The 17901-nt window shown below is 33.0% G+C and overlaps 1 protein-coding gene across 1 annotated transcript in view; it reads left to right on the forward strand.

Annotated features, from left to right (window-relative positions):
• The window catches only part of ATG2B (autophagy related 2B), a 111337-nt gene that overhangs the window by 23274 nt on the left and 70162 nt on the right, over positions 1–17901 (forward strand). Inside the window, exons 3-6 of the mRNA XM_051978429.1 lie at positions 1152–1304; positions 2701–2803; positions 12619–12781; positions 15274–15453. Of these exons, the coding sequence (XP_051834389.1) occupies positions 1152–1304; positions 2701–2803; positions 12619–12781; positions 15274–15453 (599 nt within the window). The remainder of the gene's footprint in view (positions 1–1151; positions 1305–2700; positions 2804–12618; positions 12782–15273; positions 15454–17901) is intronic.

Below are 17901 nucleotides of genomic sequence, written 5' to 3' on the forward strand. Positions count from 1 at the left end.
TAATATTTTGAGCATATAGGTTTATTAAGCAATATATACCAGTTAGTTGCTCAATAAACCAAGACCAGACCCTCCTACAAAGTCGTTTGAAATCATAATTGGTAATTGCATTGATTACAACTCTTAAATCTTACAATTGTTTACCTTATTCTAGTCATTGTATATATTATATATTTTTTGCTCATTTTACTCAGCATTAATTTATTCAGTCTTTCTAATCTGTCCCATTGATCACTTTTTCAATTTTTTCCTCAAATCCCATATAGTTTTGATATTTATTATTTTATGCTGTGGTATTACTGGTGCCAATTCTTTCAACTTAAAAAAAATTATTTTCCTTGATATGTTTTAACTTTGTTTTCCCAAATTTTGTTCTTTTTTGGTTTTTGTCTAGTTCTATAAAGTAATGTTTTGGTACTTTGGCATTATAGTAAAACTGTATTAATATGTAAAATTTAAATTAATTTAAAATACTTAATTTAGGTAGCATTGTAATTTTTAAATTTATTAACATGACCTAACCATGATCAATTAAAATCTTGTTATTTCTGTTAAAAAAATTTTTTTTTGGTAGTTGTATTCATAGAATTTTTTGCTATCTTTTGGGAGGAAGACATGCTACAAATTCAGCCATATTATCTAAGGAACCATACTGTTCCCCTCAAATAATTCTATAACCTATCTCCACACCTATATATTGGTTTCTCTCATATTGGAATATCTCCCCCCTTCTTACTCATTTAATAGAATCCTAATTTCCTTGAGAACTCACCCTGAGCTGCTTTAAAAAAAAAAAAAATATTTAATTTTTTCAAATACATGCGAAGCTAGGTCTCAACTTTCACTTTTGCAAAATCTTGTGTCGAAATTTTTCACCCTCCTTTCCTCTTCCCTTTCCCTTTTCCCCTAGACCGCTAACAATCTGATACAGGTTAAATAAGAGCTACTTTTTTCATTAAGCATTTCCTTGGCCTATTAGAGGCTAATTCTTTGTAAACTATTTTATATTGTCTACATTCTGTATATACACTTATGTGCTCTGTTTATAGAATCGTTTTCCTTTTTAATCTCTAGTATTTAGTCCCGTACTTAACTCAGAGTTAGTGGTTAGTAAATGTTTGTTGATGGATTTACTGGTTTTTCTTCCATAGCAACTGGTTCTGAGCCTATGTATTGGTCAAGCTTTATGACCAGCAGCATGCAACTTGCAAAAGAATGCCTTAGTCATAGATTAACAGATGATCAAGGGGATGGATCACAGCCTTTTGAAGGACTTGAAAAATTTGCTGAAACTATAGAAACAGGTTTGTTCTGAATTTCTTTTTTGTCTTAAAAATGATGAATTTATGCCTCATGTATGTGTAATTCAATCATCTCTCTAAGCTGCATCTCACTTTCGAGATTGAACCTTACTTTTAATAACAATAACAAAACCAAGCAAAAACATCTATTATTGTGACTACATCTGTTTACCAGTAATGCCTTAAGTATATTTTATCATTTGTTTTCAAAGATCTTTGTATAGTGCTCATTGGTTTTTTCTTCTACTCAAGAGTTAGCTTCTGTGTGATTTTATTTATGTTACTTATATTGCTTTATGATTTATTCTTTATCATTTCATTCACATCATCCCATGTTTCTTTGAATTCATAATAGTTTTCGTTTTATATTGATATAATAATATTCCAATACATTCATATGTCATAATTTTTTAAGCCATGCCCCACTTGATAGATGCCTTCTTTGTTTTTATATTCTTACTCACAAAAATGGATTGCTATGCACATTTCTATTCTGTCCTGGATATACCCAGTAATAGTATCTTATCGCCACAGGATGACAGTTAAAACAATTTATGGATAGTTGATAGACAATTAAAATTTTCTTGAATAATTTTAAATTGACATTCAATATGGTTGTACAAGTTTACAGCTCCATCAGCAGTATTTCAATGTGGCTCGCTCTCCAAACCTCTATCACATTATCGCATTGATCCTTTTTTTTTTTTTTTGATTCTCTTTGATATTTATAGAATATGAGGTAGTTTGAATTTTCACTTCTTAATATTGATGATTTGGATCATGTTTTCAAATAGCTTGCAGTTCTCCTAAAAATGTGTACTCTGATCACCTATTGGGAAATCATTTCAATTCTGGATTAAATTATAGAATCTTAATGTGGGAAGGGACCCTCAGAAATCATACATTCTAAAACATAGGTTCAATATAGCTTCAGGAAGCAAATTGATTGAGGCCTGTGTGTGTGTGTGTCTATAATATATATGTTCGTGTATGTGTATATTTTATATATATGTATGTGTATATAGATAATACACACATACATACATGCATTTGAGTATATATCATTGAAATTAGTAGTAGTAGTAGTTTTTTACTTTTTCTACACTTAATCATTTTATTTGAATATATCCCACTTTTTATAAAGAAGAATATCCTATAGTGCTTGGAGTTTTATAAAAAGCTTTTAAACAATGCATAAATATTTAGTTGGTCATAACACATGTCATGTGCTTAATTGACAATGAGCTTTTTAAATTTGAAGAGGTTGGATTTTAAACGTCTTAATTTTAGATCATCTTTTCTAATTAAATTTCTTTGGTTCATTTAATTTTTTTTGTTGTGTTCAACAAAAGTGCAATATTTTTTGAAAAAGAAATTACCATTACCTATTTTGTCCTAGTTCTACGAAGAGTGAAAGTTACTTTCCTGGATACAGTTTTGAGAATTGAACACATACCAGAAAATTCAAAAACTGGGACTGCACTTGAAATTCGAATAGAAAGGTAAGATTTATTAAATTTGAATGTGACTTCATGATGTTTGGGGGAAAAAAATGAAATCTTTGACACATTAGCACATTCAATTTACCTTTGGAGGTAAATGTTATTAAGAAAATAATCAAAACTAGAGCAGTGCTATTCATATTCTTGTTCAGTTCTAATGCCATTATATCCTGAAGATAAAAGAAAATCTGGATTTAGTTGGTACATTACTGAGTTTACTGTTTAAAACAATGTAAGTGATGTTTATTTACTTGAGAGCAAATCAGGAGAACTGATGTTTAACTGAATGCTAAACATATAATATTTATGGGCATGATTTGTGGATAGCTAGATGGCACAGTGGAATAGAGTGCTGGGCCTGGAGTAAGAAAGATTTTTCTTCATGAGTTTATCTCTGGCTTTATATACTTACTGTTTGACCTAGGCAGGTAACCTAATCCTGTTTACCTCAGTTTCTTTATTTGTAAGATAAGTTGGAAAAGGAAATGGCAAACCACTCTGTCTTGATTGTCAAGAAAACTCCAATTGGAGTCATAGAGTTGGATATAATTGAAACAATTGAATAACAAATAGTTCAGTGTGTAGAACATTGGGCTTGAAGTCAGGAAGTTTACATCTAGCCTCCAACACTTACTAGCTATGTGACCTTGGGCAAGTCACTAAACCTGTTTGCTTCAGTTTCCTTATTTTAAAATGGGAGATAATAATACACTTACTTTCCAGGGTTGTTATAAGGATCAAATAAGAGAATGATTGTCAAGTGCCCAACATAGTGCCTGGCACTTAGTAAATGCTATGTAAATGTTAACTGTTATTTATTATTATAATGATAAAATTCAATCTTGAAATGTGTAATTTTTAAAATATGTTTCATCACTACATAAGACTGATAAGATCCCAAAAAAAGTTCTTGGCCTAAATATAATTTCATCAGTTTTGTTATATGGAAATTCTCTTTATTGATTGAGTTAGAATTGTATTAGGCAATGAAAGGTTAAGTGATTTTCCTGTGTATTCATACAACTAGTGTATATCAATCAGGATTTGAACTAATCCTGATTACAAGGTCACTCTCCTTTATGCTGCATGGCCTCTTCAGGGTTCTATTATATCTATCCATATGCGTGATATGTTTTTATCACTTCATTTTACATAATGATTGTTTCTAGGATAAAATTTTTTCACCCACTTGTTATTTAGGATTTCATTGTTAAGAATATACTGGTCTGCTTTCCTTTTTTTGTTATTCCTGAAGTGAATTCTTTAGATACTAAGATATATGAAGCATATAAGCTTAAAATTGACATTGGTTTCTTGCCTATTCCATTCAGCTTAATTAATTTCTTGTTTATTCCTTTTTGTGTTTAAAATATTTTTTGTGTGTGTGTGTCTGAAAGCATGATTGCTACTCCTTACTTCTGGGGATTCATCTGATGCATTGTCAATTTTTTTCAACTCCTCATTTTTATCCTTTTTTGTATCTGTTATTTAAATGTGTTTATTATAAGCTATAGCTTGTAGGATTTTTTTAATCCAGTTTTCACTTTTTTCATTTTATTGAATTATTTACTTCATTCATATTTAAAGTTATGAGTGTTGGGTTTATGGGTTTATGTTTTCCACTGTCTGTGTTGTCATTTATTTTTGCTGTGCTGATCACAAATTATGCTCTCACAATTCTTAATTTTCTTTTATTGGAATATAATACAATAGTTTTCTGGTCTCTTACAAATCTAGTGTCCTCTATATTACCAGTTGTTAATTCGTTTTCTCCTGATATTTATTCATAAGTATCTGGATTTTTTTTTTAGTTGATTTTGTGGCTATCTTCCCTTCTGTTATTAATGTCTTTGTTTTTGTTTAATTATGCTCAAGGTTTTCAGTTGAGTTTTCTTCCTTCTGAGATCTTTTATAATTTTGGATTTTTATATTCTCCTGTTGCTCAGTTTCTGATTTCTATTTTGATAATTACTTCCCCTGAAAGTCACCCCAACTTTCTTCCATACCAGGCAATTCACATTTCAAATATCTTAATCTCTGTCCTAATGACTTTTTAGGTGACAAAACTTGGCCTGACTAGATGCTGAGCACTTTCTCCTCAGGGTGAGAGTGTCATCCTGCTCCAGCTTTCTCTGTTCCTTATTTCTCTGATTTAACTTTGTTGCTACATAAAATGCTGCTCTCTTAGCTTGAGTAAGCTTCTGCCTTTTGTTTTCTGTGCCACTGGGAGTGGGATTGGAATAGAACTGAATTCGTTTTTCAAATCCCTGGGTTAGTTTATGCTTCATCATTATGAGCAGTGATGGATGTGTTGAATGAATGGGAGAGGTTAGCAGTTACCTACTAATTATTGTTTCCTTCCAGTTCTAAGTGGCTCAGACTGTGAGGACAGCTGAAATTGATTTAACTTTCTGCATAATTTCTGTCTTAGAGAAGTTTGACAAGTCATGGGGTTTAGAAGAAAGTCAAGTCTTCTATCTTGGTCACATGACTGGGAAAGATTTTTTTTTTAAAGGTGCTCTAAAAATATTTTATGCCTTAATGATTAGAGGTAGAAAGAAAAAAAATGAAAATTGTTTCTGTTCTCAAGGTGCTTATATATTAATGCCAGAAACAACACATACAACTAAGTACACAAATTACATTTGGAGTAGACACTACATTAAAGGCAAAAGCCCTATAGGTAGGGACACCAGAAAAGGGATGAGGCATTTGAATAAGTCTTGCAGGAAACCATGGATAAGAAGTGGAGGGAAGGAGGGACCACTACAGGTATATGAACTAATTAATTCAAAGACACAAAACAGAAGAGATGAAGCATTCTGTATGAGGAATAACCAGTCAGTTTGGATGTCCATATTATACAATGTATGCAGGAGAATTGTGTACACTAGAAAAATAGGAAGGGACTAAGTTCTGCTAAATGCCAAACAGTAGTGTAATAGTTAATCCTAGAGTCAAGTTACCAAACATTTATTAAGTACTTCCTATGTGCTAGACACTGCTGAATTCTGAGAATAAAAATAGAGATTAAAAAAAGTCTTGCTCTCAAGGAGCTCATAGTCTAATGGGGGAGGAAACCTATAAGCAACCATATACAAACAATATATACAGGATAACTTAGATTTCTTGCAGAACATGAGATTTTTGTAGAGATTTGAAAGAAGCCAGGATATAAGAAGACTAAAAAGGAGAGAATTCCAGGTATAAGGGACAATTAGTGAAAATGCTTGCTAGTTTGTATTAGGAGGATACTTATTCCTCAGAAGGGGTAGAATACATATGGACCTCTCTGCCTAATTCAGTCTCAGCAGGCAAGCCTAGATGCACAGTGAGATAGAAGTGCTCTGAAGATTTTGAGAGGTACTTGGGGCTGGGTATTATGAGCTAATGCAGGGGGTGATTTCTACCCATACCTATGTATTTTATTGGTCCAGAGAATAATATTCTCAGATAAGTTACTGGGGTTTTCAGTTGCAACATATGGGCGGGGGGAGAAAATAAGAGGACATTGGAATAAAGAAACAAAAGACATAATCAGATATGGAGAATTGTTACTGTGCCATAGAATGCCAATTATATGGGCAAGTACAGCATACTCAGTTTAGCTCTGCCTTAACCAAAACATTGTTCAGTAGATCCGAGAGGACAATGCCAAGGCTAATCTAATCCATGGCTGCTCACTGAAAATGGAAGTGTTTTGTGTGTGAAAAAAGGAGACTAGTGTCACCAGGTGTTAGTATGAGGTGATAAAGGAGCCAGATTATGAAGGGCTAGCTTTTTGTACTTAGGCCATTGGGAAATTGTTAACAGCTGAACTCTCCTAAACTAATTAAGTCTGGAGGATGATGTCACTACATTTCAAGGAAAAACAAATACTTGTTATTATGGTAAATATTCCCACCATTTCCTGTTTCTTGATTGCAAAGTTATAAAGGTGTTTTAGAGCAATTGTCATCTTCAAAAATTCTTGAATGAGTCTTGAAGTAGATTAAAATGTAATTAGGAAATATTTCACAAAACAAAGAAAAATGTAATAAAACATAAAGCACATTACATATTAAAGTTGTCAATTACATACCAGTTAGTGGCCTCCATTTCTATTTTATTTTGACACTTCTGTTTTAGAGGACCTTCCCCTTATTGAAAATGGAGTAGAACAAAGACCAAGGATCTCAGATTTTATCTATCCTCTTAGGAAATGGACTAGCTATAGTCACTAACTGAACTAGGGGCAGGTAAGGCTGCCTAGCTTAAACATTGTCACCATGTTTCAGGTGAATCAAACTACTACCTCTATCTTAATCATTATGTTGGATCCTTAATAGAGATTACTTAAGACCTAAGAGGCCTTGGTATAGCCCAGTACCATGAACCCTTCTTTTAGCCTGGCCTCCATGATGATTATCTTAAGATGCAACCTCATGTCTGATTCTGCAGGTGCTTTATATTTATAGTTTCTTAACAGTCACAGAAGACCTAGAAGAAGAAGGTTTCTCTACCAAAGTTGTTGACTATGTCAAATGGTTCATCAAAAAAAGATGTTTTTTTCAGTGGAAATGACATTAGAGAAGATACATTACTACCTTACTACTACCTAATGAAATCTCTCCTATGTATTTCTATTTCTCCTATGTATTATATCTGAATACAGGTTTCTTAAGAATAGGAATCATCTTTACTCATTTATTTATTTTAACATTTTTATTTAAAATTTTGAGTCCCCAAATATATCTTTCCCTTCTTCCCTTCCCTCCCACCTCCTTGATTCAGTAAGCAATCAGATATAGGTACTTTAATTAAGACATTTTCATATTAGTCATTTTGTACAAGAAGACGCAAATAAAAGAAAATGAAAGAAAGTGAAAAACAAGCATGATTTAGTCTATTCAGACAGTATTAGTTCTTTGAAGTTGGATCATTTGCTTTATCAGTCAGTTCTTTGGGATTGTTTTGTATCATTCTTTTGCTGAGAATAGCTAAGTCATTCAAAGTTCTTCATCGAACAATATGACTGTTCCTGAATACAATGTTCTGGTTCTGTTAGTGTCACTATATATTAGTTCATGCAACTCTTTTCAGATTTTTCTAAAATCATCCTGCTTGATTTTTCTTATAGCACAATATCCAGGCACATATTAATTTATTTAGCCATTCTTCATTTGATGGACATCCCTTTGATTTTCAATTCTTAGCTACCACAAAAAGAGATACTATAAATATTTTTTTGGTACAAATAGATCATTTTCTCTTTTCTTTTGGATGTCATTGAGATAAGCTGTAGCAGTGGTAGTGTTGGATCAAAGGGTATGCAGTTTTATAGCTCTTTGGGCATATTCAAAATTACTCTCCAGAATGATTAAACCATTTTACAACTCTACCACATCCCTGCTAACATCCAGTATTTTCCTTTTTCTCATATTAGTTATTCGGATAGCTATGAAGTGGTATCTGATTTGTTTTAATTTGCATTTCTCTAATCAGTAGTGATTTAGAGCAGTTTTTCATATGACTAGATAATTTTGGCTTCCTTGTCTGAAAACTGCCTCTTCATACCCTTTGACCATTTATCCATTGGGTAATAGACAAATTTTTATAAATTTGACTCAGTTCTCCATATCTTTGAGAAATGAGGGTTTTATCAGAGATACTTGTTGCAAATTTTTGTGTGTGCCAGTTTTCTGCATTACTTTTAATTTTGGCTGCATTGGTTTTGTTTGTGCAAAAACTTAATTTTATATAATCAAAATGATTTATTTTATATTTTGTAATACTCTATATTTTCTGTGGTCCTAAAATCTTTCTTTATCCACAAATCTGATGAATAAATGATTCCATGCTTTTTTAATTTGCTTATTTTGATCATGTCTTGGTACATGGATTGAGATCTTGGTCTATATTTATTTACATTTTATTTCTTAGTCCTTAGCACAGAATCAATATTTAGTAAATGCCTTTACATTCATTTATTTCTTCTTCAATTTTCCATATGCTGGATGTTGTCATATCTGTTCAGTTCATAGTGAGTTTCCCTTTGTAGAAAATGGCAAGGTTCCTGGAACATAATATATTCTTGACTGATTGAATTCTACTGCTCTTGTACCAAATAAGAAAGGCCATATGAGACTCAGGCTGTCCTGGTAGGTTAGTTTTCATATAGGAGATAAATGAGATGCTTGTTGATCGTGTAACATTTAACAAAATTAAAAGTTCAGTTGGCAATAGCAGGAAAGGAATATTCAATAAGAATACAGCATAGTTTCCTTCCATGCCTGCTGGCCTCTGTTGATGTTCTAGTTAGAAATCAGGAAGCTTTGCTGATGCCAGCTTTTTGTACTCAAGCCAGCAAGAAACTGTCAACCTAAGATTTAGCCCTGTGAGCTATTAAAATCTTGAAGGCACATTTTCATGACTATTTTAAGTAAAAATCGGCCTGCTTTATATGATATTGTTCCTTCCACAATTAATAATTTTGAAGAGAGTTGCTTCTGTTGAAGAATGAAGTTGGAAGATAAGAGTTTAGAAGAAAGTGAGAGAAATGTAAGTACAGTGGGAAATGGTTTTTCTTAAAGACTTCACCTGAGAAGGAAGGGAAGGAAGAAGAGATTGATTAGTGGAGATAGTAAGATATAATAAAGGTTTTATAAGAATGATGGAGACTTGGTGTGTTTACAAGTAGTTGTGAAAGAGCCAGTAAAAAAATGAGGGGTTGAGGATTATGATAGTCTGAGAGATCAGCAGAAGAAAATGTAGGGGGATAGAAGTAAAGGTGGAATTGGAGGGTTGACTGTGGCAAAAAAAATTACCACATTCAGAAAAGACTGGAGTGGAGGATGATGAAACTGAGATCAGTGAGTGAGGTAGAAGACTTGAAGTGAAAAGAGGTTTGGAAAATCTACTTAGCTAGATCAATGGGACAGAAGCAATTTGGGTAAAGTTGCAGTGTTGCCTTTTTGCATTTGCCACATTGACATTAGATAACATAAATTTGGAGTAACCTCTTTAAGCATGGTTTTCTGGGTTTAGCTTTTTTGGTTAGTGGATTGAAGAATGAAGTAAAAAACTATTCCCATATTTTCATTTGAGGGCTCAAAATCTCAACCATCTCTTTATTTGCCATTAACTACTCTGCTTGATTTCAATTCCAACATCATCTTTCAGCCTCTGTACTCAGGTAATTTCTGGCACTCCTTCTTCCTCTTCAATATTCAGTTTTCTTTTGCATATTATCTTCCTCTTTGAGATTGTAAGCTTCTTGAAGATTGGAATTGCTTTTCTTTTTCTTATGTATATCTCTATCATTTAACAAAGTGACTGGCATATAGTAAGAGTTTAATAATAATTATTGTTTATTGTTTATGTAGTGTATATAGGAAATTCCATATGTCAGTGAAGGCCAAAAGATCAGAGGAGAGAAAAAAGGGAGTAGAGCAGGAGAGGGAAAGAGAATAAACAGTATTTTGTTTATTTTAGAGCAGGAAATCTATAAGATACAATGGAAAGGATAGAAAGCCATGATTGGAGTGACACTTTAGCATGGTAGGTAGAGTTGAGGTGGATTGGAATGAAGGATTGGCAGGTGGAATTGAGGAGGAGGGTTATTCTTTGACAGTATTCACTATTGTCACTGGAAAAGGGAACGTAAAATGGGACTGGGAATATATTAAGTTTTGGGGAATGAAGCTAGGGAGACATTAGTATGTGGGAAGATCTCCAGTGATAGAGACATGTATTGAGAAGGTCCAAAGCCTCTTTGACCAAAGCTCTTTAGATCTTGTCAGAGCACTTATCTGCTCAAAAATCTGGGCCATACTGCCAGGCTTCCTTGTTTTGACAGATGAACATGGAAGACTAAAATAATTTACCTATATTGAAAGTATATTACTTGGGGTTTTCCTTATTTGTCCACTTAAAAACCTGATGAATACTTCTCAAGACAGGCAGATGGGCTCAGAGAAATTGTAAAGATAATTTTTTAATTCTTCCAAATTTATTTTCCAGTGATAAGCCATATTTAGATTATAGTATGCAGACAAAATAAGCTTTGCATATATAATTTTTTGAGATCTCTATGCTGTTAGATAATAAAGCAAAAGTTTAAGAAAAAAGCATTTATTAATCTATTATGTGTGAGACACAGTATTAAGTTCTTGGGCTATGATAAATAAGATTGTTCTTGTCTTGAAGGAGTTTAAATTTTAAAAGATGACTACACATAAAGGGGATTTAGAAAAAGTTCCTTGGTTCTACTTAGTGTACCAGGAACAGGGTCCAGGTTTCAGTGGTTGGGCCCTGAGGAGGATGGCCAGGATTGTGGTTTTATAGTTTGGAAATGCTGGAGAAATTATATGAAATCCTGAGTAGGTCCAAGATAATTTGAACACTAATCTAAAAGAGTCCAGTGTTCCATTTTCATTCATTCAGAGCTTAGCTGTAGCATACATAAACCATGCCTAAAAACTAAAAGTTTATTTGCAATCTGCATTTATTGGGGTAGTGTCCTTTGTATTAGCATCCTTTTGCAGAAGGAGCTATATGAATATGGATTAAAATCTCAAGTTGATGAATATTATATCTTAGGATTTTTTAGTCCAATCTCTTATTTTTACAGGCAAGGAGAGTCATACATCCAGATCTGGAGGGGAACTCATATAGTACAATCCCCTCTTTTTTTAGGTGAGGAAACTGAGGCCCATGAATGCTAAGTGACTTACACAAGGCCATATTGATACTATCGGAAACAGAATTTGAACCCATGTCCTTGACTACAGAGGAATAGAGTCTTGATAACCAGACTCTTGTTGATGTACTCTTGCCACCCTTATAGATGAATAGAAGAATAAAGTATTGCATTTATTTAAATTGAAGACTAATGACACATTAAATAAAAGCATCTAGTCAGAAAATAGGGTTTATTAAGAATATCTGCTACATGCCAGGAAGCAGGTTCTGGAGCTATAAGTTTGAAGGAAAAAAAAACCAACAACAATTCTTAATTTCAAGGAGCTTTTATTCTAATAAAGGATAGTACAAACATAGCATACGTCATCAATATAAAATGAAAAGAAATACATTTTGTTGTTCAGTCATGTCTGACTCTTTGTGACTACATGGATCATAGCATGCCAGGCTCTTCTGCCTTCTACAATCTCCTGAAGTCCAAGGGCTCATTTGTTGTTTCCATGTCCCTATTTGTCCATCTCTTTTGCTGTCTCCTCAGTCTTTCCCAATACAAGGTCTTTTCCTGTCAGTCTTGTCTTCTCATTATGTTACCAAAATATTTATTCTGTTTCAGCCTTTTACTTTCCAATGACTAGTCTTTTAAGTATTGACTGATGTGATCTCCTTGCCATCCAAGGAACTCTCAGAAGTCTTCTCTAGCCCGTAATTTGAAAGTATCAACATACACAAAGAAGAAGGGGAACAGTAGAATTGGGGAGGGAGGGGATCAGAAAAAAAAAGCTACCTAGTTTGACATTTTATATAAAACTAGGCCAAACAATGCCATTTACTGTGACTTAGTAGTGTCACTAAGTGATTTTTTTTTTTTGGAGAACAGAGTAGTTTTACAAACTTCATGACATCACCCTCATAAAGTCATACTTCTTAAATTTAAGACCTTAAGAAGTTATTTATCTTTTCTTCATTAAATGTTCATTATAATGAATTATAACTTCACTGGAATATTATGAGCAGTACTCATTGCTGAAAGTTTTCTGTGAAATTACTTGTTTATACATTAGAATAGTAAGCAGATGTTCTTGGTTAACTTTTTAAGAAAAAACAATCCTTCTATTTTGGATTTTATTTTTCAGAACTATGTATTGTGATGAAACTGCTGATGAATGCTCTGGAATCAATGTACATCAACCTACAGCTTTTGCTCACAAGCTGCTTCAGCTTTCTGGAGTCTCTATCTTTTGGGATGAGTTTTCTGCATCAGCAAAATCTTCTCCAGGGTCTTCAACTGCACCAGTGGTAAAACAAATGTTAATACAGTTGTTTAAAAATTTGAATGAGCAATATTGCATTTCCCCCAAATATATTAGAACATCCCTTGTGGAAGTACTTCTTATTGTGAAGTAGCTATCACCTTGGGAGTGGAGTGAAGACTTCGATAGTATTCCTACCAAGCTAAAAAGGCTTTGAGTATGAACAAGGCATGATTTTGGATTTTGTACAAGAAGCAGATTACCTAAGTTTGGTGAGGTTCATAACTAGCCAATTATCACCAGGTGATGACTTTTTGTATTTGTAGCAAGTCAAAGAGACTGTGCTAAGATATGGAAGTATTAGTTGAAGCAGTGATTGCACCGATGAAATTATCCTTTAAACCCTTTAATTATTTAGGTATATTGTAATGTGTCTCTTTCTATTTTAGCATTTCATGTATTTTAGTAGGAATAAATGTATCCTATGAGAGAATAAAAATAAAGTATATAATGATAATTTTTTAAAGACTTTCTAACTTAAAATGGAAAATGTTTACTTGTTATATTTATAGGAACAATAACCCCAGCATGCTTTTTTATTTTTCCTCAATTGACTTTTAAATCATACTCCTTATATCAGCCAATCTAAACTTTCTTCTTCCTGAAGCTCCCAGTGACACTCTAACTCCCTCAAATCAGATGGCTGCGTATAATAGCTAACATTTGTATAGCATTTTTTAAGATTGACAAATTTCTTAATATATATTTTCTCATTTGATCCTTACAACAATCCTTTGATGTAAGGGCTTTCTCCATTTTGCAGATGAGGGCAACTGAGCCCAAGTTAAATGATTATTTAAACTAAGGTCAAGTGATTTTCCCAGTGTTTCAGAGCTAGAAGTATGAAGCAAGTTTTGAACTCACTTCATCCTAATTTCAACTCTGACATTTCTTCCAGTGTGCCGCTTTTATCCTTCTTTTCTTTTTAAAAAAAGAGAGAGAGAGAGAGAGAGAGAGAGAGAGAGAGAGAGCTTATCATCTGCCCTAAGTTCCTTTATTTGTCTTAGATTATATCTTAGAATCCCCTTAAATCTTCATTTGTCTTGTTTTCTTGTAGTTCTTGCCAAGCTGCCTCCTCCTTTACTTATACTTACCCATTCCTTTTCCTTCTATGAGCTCCCTCTGTCACCTTTAATCTTAGTTTATTCTATTGGCTTCTTCCTTATGAGCAATGTTCAGGTCTTTATCTTTTCAGAAGTTTTCACAGACAGACCCTGCCATCCTGGAAAGAGCTTACTATCTTCAGTATATCTTTGTTAAAACCAACTCACTTTCAACCCTTTTTAAGGTCATCATTGATTTCTTAGTTGCTTAAGTCTGAAGGCCATTTTTCACTTTTTATCTTACTTGAGTTCCCTGGAGCTTTTGATATACTCAATCCCTCCTGCATACTCTCCCTTTTTCTTGGCTTATGTGTTGTTATTCTTTTCTGCTACATCTACCTGCTTAACTGTTCTTTTTGTGTTCTCCTCAATTGCAACATAGCCCATATTCTTCCTGTTTGCAGGTGTTTACCAAAACTCTGTTTTCTGTTCTTTCTCTTGGTGATTTCATCTACTCTGAATTAATTTCTCTTTACATAGTTGACTCCCAAATTTGAATATTTAGTAATAGGATAATAAATATAAAGTTGATGGGTCATTAAGTCCAATGCCTTCATTTTACAGATGGAGAAACTGACAACTAGAGAGAGAGATTATGTAACTTGCTCAGGGTTATCCAGCTAATAAATAAAGTTTAAAAATCCAGATGTAGATATTTGCGACTATTAAATTCCCTGTTTTTAGTCCTATCTCTACTATCTCATGAATTGTAGTCTTGCATCTACAATTGCCTGCTGAAAATCTCTGCTTTGGGTGTCTTTTTACCTTTTTGAAGTCCTATCCAAAATTAAATTACTTTTAATTTCCTTTCCACCTTAAACCATTGCCTTCTGTAATTAATTTATTTCTATTGTTAGAATGTTTTGCATGCTAATACTAAATGCTAAATACTTTTAAGAAAGGTTTTTTTTTTTAGACTTGAATTTGGTTGAAAATTTCAGTTAAAAGATATTTTTCTTTTTATTAAGAATAGATCAATTAAGGAATCTTTTACATTGTAGGTTAGGTAGTTGTATATGAATCTTTATTTAAAAAAAATTAGATTATACTTTAATAGCAATAGAGATACTTGCAAATGTAATAAATCGGTGGATCTTTTTGTAAAGCAGAAAATACCTTTCAGTTAACTATTATTAAACTACATGGCTTGCATTATACTTGTATTGGCAAGAATTTTTCCATACTTCTTTAAAGAAAAAAAGCCCTGCTTTTTTAAAGTATTATTTTCTCTTGGTATGATTTACACCAGTCATTCAGTCATGGTGATTTTTTTAAATTACTATTTTTGGTCTCTTCTTCCTTGACTGTTGGTTTATTAGACCAGTATAGTTTCATAATTTGCTAATACTTTACCTTATTTTGTTGCATCTTGTAGGAAACTGAACCAAAACTTTCACCCAGTTGGAATCCGAAAATTGTTTATGAGCCACACCCACAGCTCACTAGAAATTTCCCAGAGGTAGCACCCACTGCTCCTGTTCAGGTTGGAAAGATGATTGGTAGAATGGAGTTGAGCCTTACCTTAAAACAAAATGAAGTACTTCCTGGAGCTAAGGTTAGTTAATTTTATTTTTCTATGAAGTTAAGTGTGTCTCTAATCTCTATATAGCAAAAGTTATTAGCCATTATGGAGATTCCAAATTACTGGGATATTTCTATCCAGCTTGTTTATATGGATTTGTTATCACTTTTATACTCAGACCACATTACTGTCAGAATCAAGCATTCTCATTATGGTTGCTGCTCAACTAATTCCTGAACCCTTTTCCTTTTTAGTAGTCTTGCAAATTCTATTTCTCATTGCCTACCATCTAGGCCAAAGCTTCTTGAATTGTGGGTGACAATCCTATGTGGGGTTGCATAACTGAATGTGGAGGGGATGAAATTTTGATTTATTGCCTGGAAATGTTTGATTTATATACCTATTTTTGATATTATATGTTATGGGCCAGAACTCTACTTGAAACAAGGATTCTTACAAGGTGCTTACTCAGTGGAATTGATAAGACAATGGTTATCTAGTTTAGCATGATGATTAATAGTTATCTAGTTCAGTATGATTGAATTAATCTTACAACAAATAATGATTTATACTGGATATACTGTAAATGATCTAATTATAATAGCATATAATATGGGACAAACTTGGCCAGCCTCAGACTTGGAGAAGACAGAGGACTGGAGGCGGGAGCTCAAGCTCTTGGAGCGAAAAAGAGAGGTTCATTCCTTTCATAGCACCTTAGTGGCGGGCATGTTCTCCTGCATTTCCTCCACTGAGACCAAGCTAGCCTGGGCCCCAGGCAAAGAGACAATAAAGAATTTGGACTTTAATGCTGGCTACTCTTGTGGTGATTACTCAGCTGAAATGAAGGCTGCTCCAGAGACCTCCAGAAAACCAACCAGAACATTACATCTATATACCTGGGGCCACATTAAAAATTTCTCAGGCAAAAAGGGGCTGTAAGTGGAAAAAGTTTAAGAAGCCCAGATCTAGGCAGTGAGAAGACAGTTTTTATTTTAGTAAGAAACATGTTTTTCTTGGTGTAAATAATTAAGAATTTAGTATAAATTTGTACTTGTTATATACACTAGGAAAATTCAGGTAAGGGGGAGAGAATAGTGAGTTGAAGTTGAAAGTGATCTGAAAGATAATTTTTATTAAGTAGCTAGCTTAGATAGAACTGAATAGTTATTTCTGTGCTTACATGAATAAGGATTTTTTTTTTAACCAAGCTTTATAACATTTTTTGAAAAACAAAAACAAAAACTTCATTATAGAGAACCTCTATGCTTATCTCCTAGGGAAGAATATTAAATAGTATATTTGAAAAGCAGTGAGATGTTATGCTTGAGAGGTATTTTGTTATTTTGAAAACTTCACAATTTATATGTAAAATTGAGGTTTAATTTAAAAGATGTTACTTATGTGAAAGAAGCTATTTACCTTTGTTGTAGGTATTAGTGGAAGCTTTGAGTTTTGTGTTTGATTAGTTCTTAGCTGATTAGATTTCTTATTCTAATGATACCATGGCTGTTTTGAAAGTAAGCTTTTTTTTTTTCATTTTTTGCACTTGTTTCTCTCAGCACTTACTTCAATGCCTGGCCACACATTAAATATTTATTGATTTATTTTTTTGGTTGTACTGTAAATAATACTATGTAACTTCATAGTCCTTCTCATATAGTCACATGATGATGATATTAAGGAATATAAAATCATTGGATTTGCTTCCATGCTAATTATATAAATTCCAGTAGACTTTCCGGAACATTATATTCTTGATGAAGGGAGTTATTTGTCCTTTCTAGGAGGAAGGAGCTATATCAATAGTATTTTGTATTTGCATTTTGTTTGTGTTATTGACCCTGCAATTAAAAAAAAATTCTTAACTGAATATTTTATTGTTGACTTTTGCTTTTATGGAAGAGCTATCTTCCTATCACATGAATTCTTCTCTCATTCAATCCTTCCTTATAACAAAGAAAACCATTTAAACAAAACTGCATTACATATTTGTGCTACTTCCCTCTCCTTTTTTCTGTTCAGATTGAGAGGATAACTGGTAGAATAAAACTGAGCCTTGAATCAAAGTGAAATGAAGTATTTCATTTTGTCTAATAATACAATAACATTCTGTTACATTAATATATGACATACTTTGTCCAACCATTTCCCCTATTGATAAGTCCCCTTATTTTCTAGTTCTTTCTTAGAACAAAAAAGTACTTCCATGAATATTTTTCTATATATGGCTCCTTTCCCTCTCTCTTTGATCTCTTTAGGATAGGATGGAAAGAATGATTGATGGAAACAAATAAGCACTTATTAAGTGCTTAATATGTGCCAGGTATTGTGTTGAGTGCTTTACAAATATTATCTCATGATCCTCACAACAACCCTGGGAGGTAGGTGTTATTATTATCCTCATTTTACAGTTGAGGAAACTGAAGCCGATAAAATTCAGTGACGTGCCTAAGGTCACATAATTAAGTGTCTTTAAGA

Source organism: Antechinus flavipes, chromosome 2, assembly GCF_016432865.1.
Source record: "Antechinus flavipes isolate AdamAnt ecotype Samford, QLD, Australia chromosome 2, AdamAnt_v2, whole genome shotgun sequence".
In the NCBI taxonomy this organism is placed as follows: domain Eukaryota; kingdom Metazoa; phylum Chordata; class Mammalia; order Dasyuromorphia; family Dasyuridae; genus Antechinus; species Antechinus flavipes.